This window comes from Hevea brasiliensis, chromosome 1 (assembly GCF_030052815.1).
Source record: "Hevea brasiliensis isolate MT/VB/25A 57/8 chromosome 1, ASM3005281v1, whole genome shotgun sequence".
Lineage (NCBI taxonomy): Eukaryota > Viridiplantae > Streptophyta > Magnoliopsida > Malpighiales > Euphorbiaceae > Hevea > Hevea brasiliensis.
Window position 1 is genome coordinate 93,829,563 of NC_079493.1, and position 3,437 is coordinate 93,832,999.

Consider the following 3,437-nt stretch of genomic DNA (forward strand, 5'->3'; position numbering starts at 1 on the left):
ACAAAGCATGAAATTTTCATAAAGGAAACGATGCATATTTGATAGATGGAAGCAAATACCGATTATTATTATACAAATTATTTCCAAGCATACACATCTGGAATACATGGAATCCTGAGAAAATAGAATACACCACTTATCAATCTATCCTTTGGCTTGGCTTACTTCAGATTGAACGATCTCTTTGATTGGTCTAAATATTAGTCAATCCCATCATTACTTGGATCTATGACATTCTTCTGAGTGGGGCTTTGATCAGTATTGAAACGATTGAAAGAAAATTTAAAGAAGAGGGAAGAGGAGCTCAAATCTACCAAGAGTGAGCTAGAATTTTCCAAGGTGGACATTGCTGCTCTGCAACCAGAGTTGGTCAAATGTCATAACAGGGTACCCACCTCCGCCACCACCATCACCTCCGCCTATCAGATTCTATCTGTCACCTTCTCTCCTTCCTACCTAATTTAATATTACATGGATCCTGCAAATGTTTAAGTCTGTGGATGAAGATGTTTCAGGACTACTTCCTAGAAATTGAAGTGTTTATGTTAGAGATGGACAGTTTAATACTAACAACTGGAGGTTTATCAGAGCCCAAGAGAACATTGTTAATATCCTGTATAACAGTGGAGCGGCATTATGATACGTGTCTAATGTTGATTGCTGTTGGTTGTTAAGCTTAGGGCAGTTATTCTAAACTGATGTATAAAAAAACTCGTAGACACTTGTAAAGAGAGCTGTTATGAATGAATTCTTGCATTCTTCTCTGCAAATCTCTTCTCTCTCTGTATATCTTCTGTGTTTTCTTTCCTTTCTAGTTCAATTCTGTTTTAGTTTGCATCACATTACTTGCAGACGCATACTTGTTTGAAGCTCAAATAAGTGCGACTGGCTTCAGGTTTCCATTTTTGTAATAGTTTTCGCTTGCTACTACTTCCAATTAAGGGTCTGGTTTCTTCAAGTTTTGCTTTTGTTATTTCTGTGCAAAAATACTGATATCTTCCATTGATTTCTATAAAATTAAAGGAGCAAATATACCAAATTTGAACATATAGACACAAATCTGTTTCAAGCAAACTTTATTAATAAAGGGCAATGTCCCTTGAAACTCAGATGGCAACATATAGAATACAAGGCAGCGGCCTAACAACATGCTTAAATGAACAAATGGAGAAATTATTCTGCTCTGATGATGGGAAATTAATACTACTATAATCTATAAAAGACGTTTTGGATTCAATTGATAAAAAGGCAATCGACCTTTTCCCCACATAATCCCAGCTGTGGCACTGGTCCATGTTACCAGAAGTTCCTGAAGATTAGCCATGGATAGGGGCTGGAGCCTTCTTTGGAGGCTGTGGAGTCTTCTCTGGGGCATAATGATGATAAGACTTCTCCGGAGCTGGAGCTTTCTCTGGGGTATGATGATGATGAGAATTCTTAGGAGCTGGAGCTTTCTCTGGAGCATGATGATGATGAGACTTCTCTGGGGCATGATGATGATGAGACTTTTCTGGAGCTGGAGCTTTCTCTGGGGCATGATGATGATGGTGGTGATGATGATGAGACTTCTCTGGTTCCGGTGCCTTCTCTGGAGGGTAAGGAGCCTTCTGTGGTGCATGATGATTATAGCGGTGGTGATGTTCATGAGACTTCTCTGGAGGATGAGAAGCCTTCTCTGGAGCATGGGCAGGGGCCTTCTGAGAAAAAAAAAAAAAAAACTTGAATGCTTGATAGACCTCATTTTGCACAACAATAAAGAAAAAAAATTAATAATCTATAGGCAAACTGATTTAATTTTATTACCATTATATTATAAAACTCTCCTGAATTGACGTACTAGCACCTACTATAGGGCCAAGTAAATGGACTCAAAATTCAGGATATGATGGCAAGTATGTATACTTTCAGCTAGTCACATATACTTCTCAAAATTTCAGAAGATACCAAGTCATGATCGATATCATTTAGGGAATTAATTTTCCAGAGTAATTTTAACAGAGGAAAGCATCAGATCTTAGCTGTTATTAAGGAAAAATAAGAAATTTGTACCTCACGGATGGTTTCCTCCTCAATAGACATAACCTGTATATAGAGGCAACAAATACCGAGTTAGAAACATAAAAATTTGAAAAAGAGTTGCAAGTGAAAGACAGAGGAAGAAGAAGAAGAAGAAGAAGAAGAAGCAATAGAATACCGTGGTAATGACAAGAAGGAAACAAGCAAACAAGAAGAGCAAGCTAGCTTTCAAAGCCATTATTACAATGCAGAATGTGGTATGCCTAATGGCTTTTGTTTACGAGATGGTAAGGTTGTGGAGGAGATGGTATATATAGAGAGAGGAACAAGGCTTTGAAAGGTTGCATTGATACTATCAAATTTCGATGTCAGCTTCCCCAGATGAATGTATTGTCAGCTCAAGCAGCTGCTCTAATTACTATCTTAAGTTTTTAAAGTCAGTTGACTCAGCGGCATAGTGTGCAACTGTGCATTATAATAATGCACATTACTTTATTAACCTGATGATCTTCGTGTCAATTTCAGGTCCATCTTAGCCTGGCTTGGCACCACAGAATAATAACAAGCGTAGTTACCATTGAGTCACTGCGAGTTTACAAATCATTTTTTTTTTTTTAATTTTCTCAATTTTTTGCAATGATTAGCGATGATGTTATTATTGTCTCTCTCAAAGGAGAAAACAGCATGTGATTGGCAAATCAATTGGCTTAGTTAAACTACCCCAGTTCATGTTGCTTGAAAATTCTATTAACATAAAATTATTATAAGATTCATCTGAAAACTCTGTCCATAGAAGCTTAGGTCAAATGCTTTACCTGTCAAGATGTCACCTGCTTCAGTGGTCTTCTATGAGATCAAGTGTAAGGTCACAAGTGTTCAATTTTGCTATAAACAATTACTCATAACTTGAAATGTGATTATATTTTTCTTTCCTTTGAATGAATACATGGCTAGTCCATATACACAGAGTAGGTAAACCTAAAAGTCGTTGACACTCAAGGTTTGTTAATATGTGAGTTATTTCACACAATACGTACGAATGGAGAAATTATATACAAATGAGGCATTTTGGAACTGCACAAGCTTCTTTGTAGTAGATAATTATAGAATCCAAAGCTTTTAATTAGTATCATATTAAGGGTCCATTGGATAGTATTATTATTATTATGATTACAATTGTCGAGGAAATAATATATTAATTATATCGATTAAATATTAGACAATTAAAAATTAATTTCACAAAATATTAAACAGTTGAACTTTTTATTTTTTTAATCATTCTGTTCAAAAGCTATGAAATTACAAGAATTCAATTCGCTGGTACTCTCCTATTAATTCTCATTTTTAGAAGCATAAGGGGCAAAAATTGATCAATTCTTTCAACTTGAAAAAGAAAGTATTTACAAAAAATAAATAAATAT

General features: G+C 35.5%; 1 protein-coding gene across 2 annotated transcripts; it reads right to left on the bottom strand.

Annotated features, from left to right (window-relative positions):
- Positions 1-1,061: 1,061 nt before the first annotated feature.
- Positions 1,062-2,386, bottom strand: LOC110664041 (uncharacterized). 2 transcript variants are annotated; one of them, XM_058145031.1, is made up of 3 exons: positions 2,195-2,386; positions 2,050-2,082; positions 1,062-1,694 (listed from the first exon to the last, which is right to left on the bottom strand). In XM_058145031.1, exons 1-3 carry the CDS (start codon positions 2,252-2,254, stop codon positions 1,317-1,319), a joined length of 471 nt encoding a protein of 156 aa, XP_058001014.1. In that variant the 5' UTR covers positions 2,255-2,386; the 3' UTR covers positions 1,062-1,316. The 2 variants fall into 2 exon arrangements, with proteins under 2 accessions (XP_058001014.1, XP_021679255.2); XM_021823563.2 differs by having other exon boundaries at positions 1,062-1,697; positions 2,195-2,378.
- Between the last annotated feature and the right edge of the window lie 1,051 nt (positions 2,387-3,437).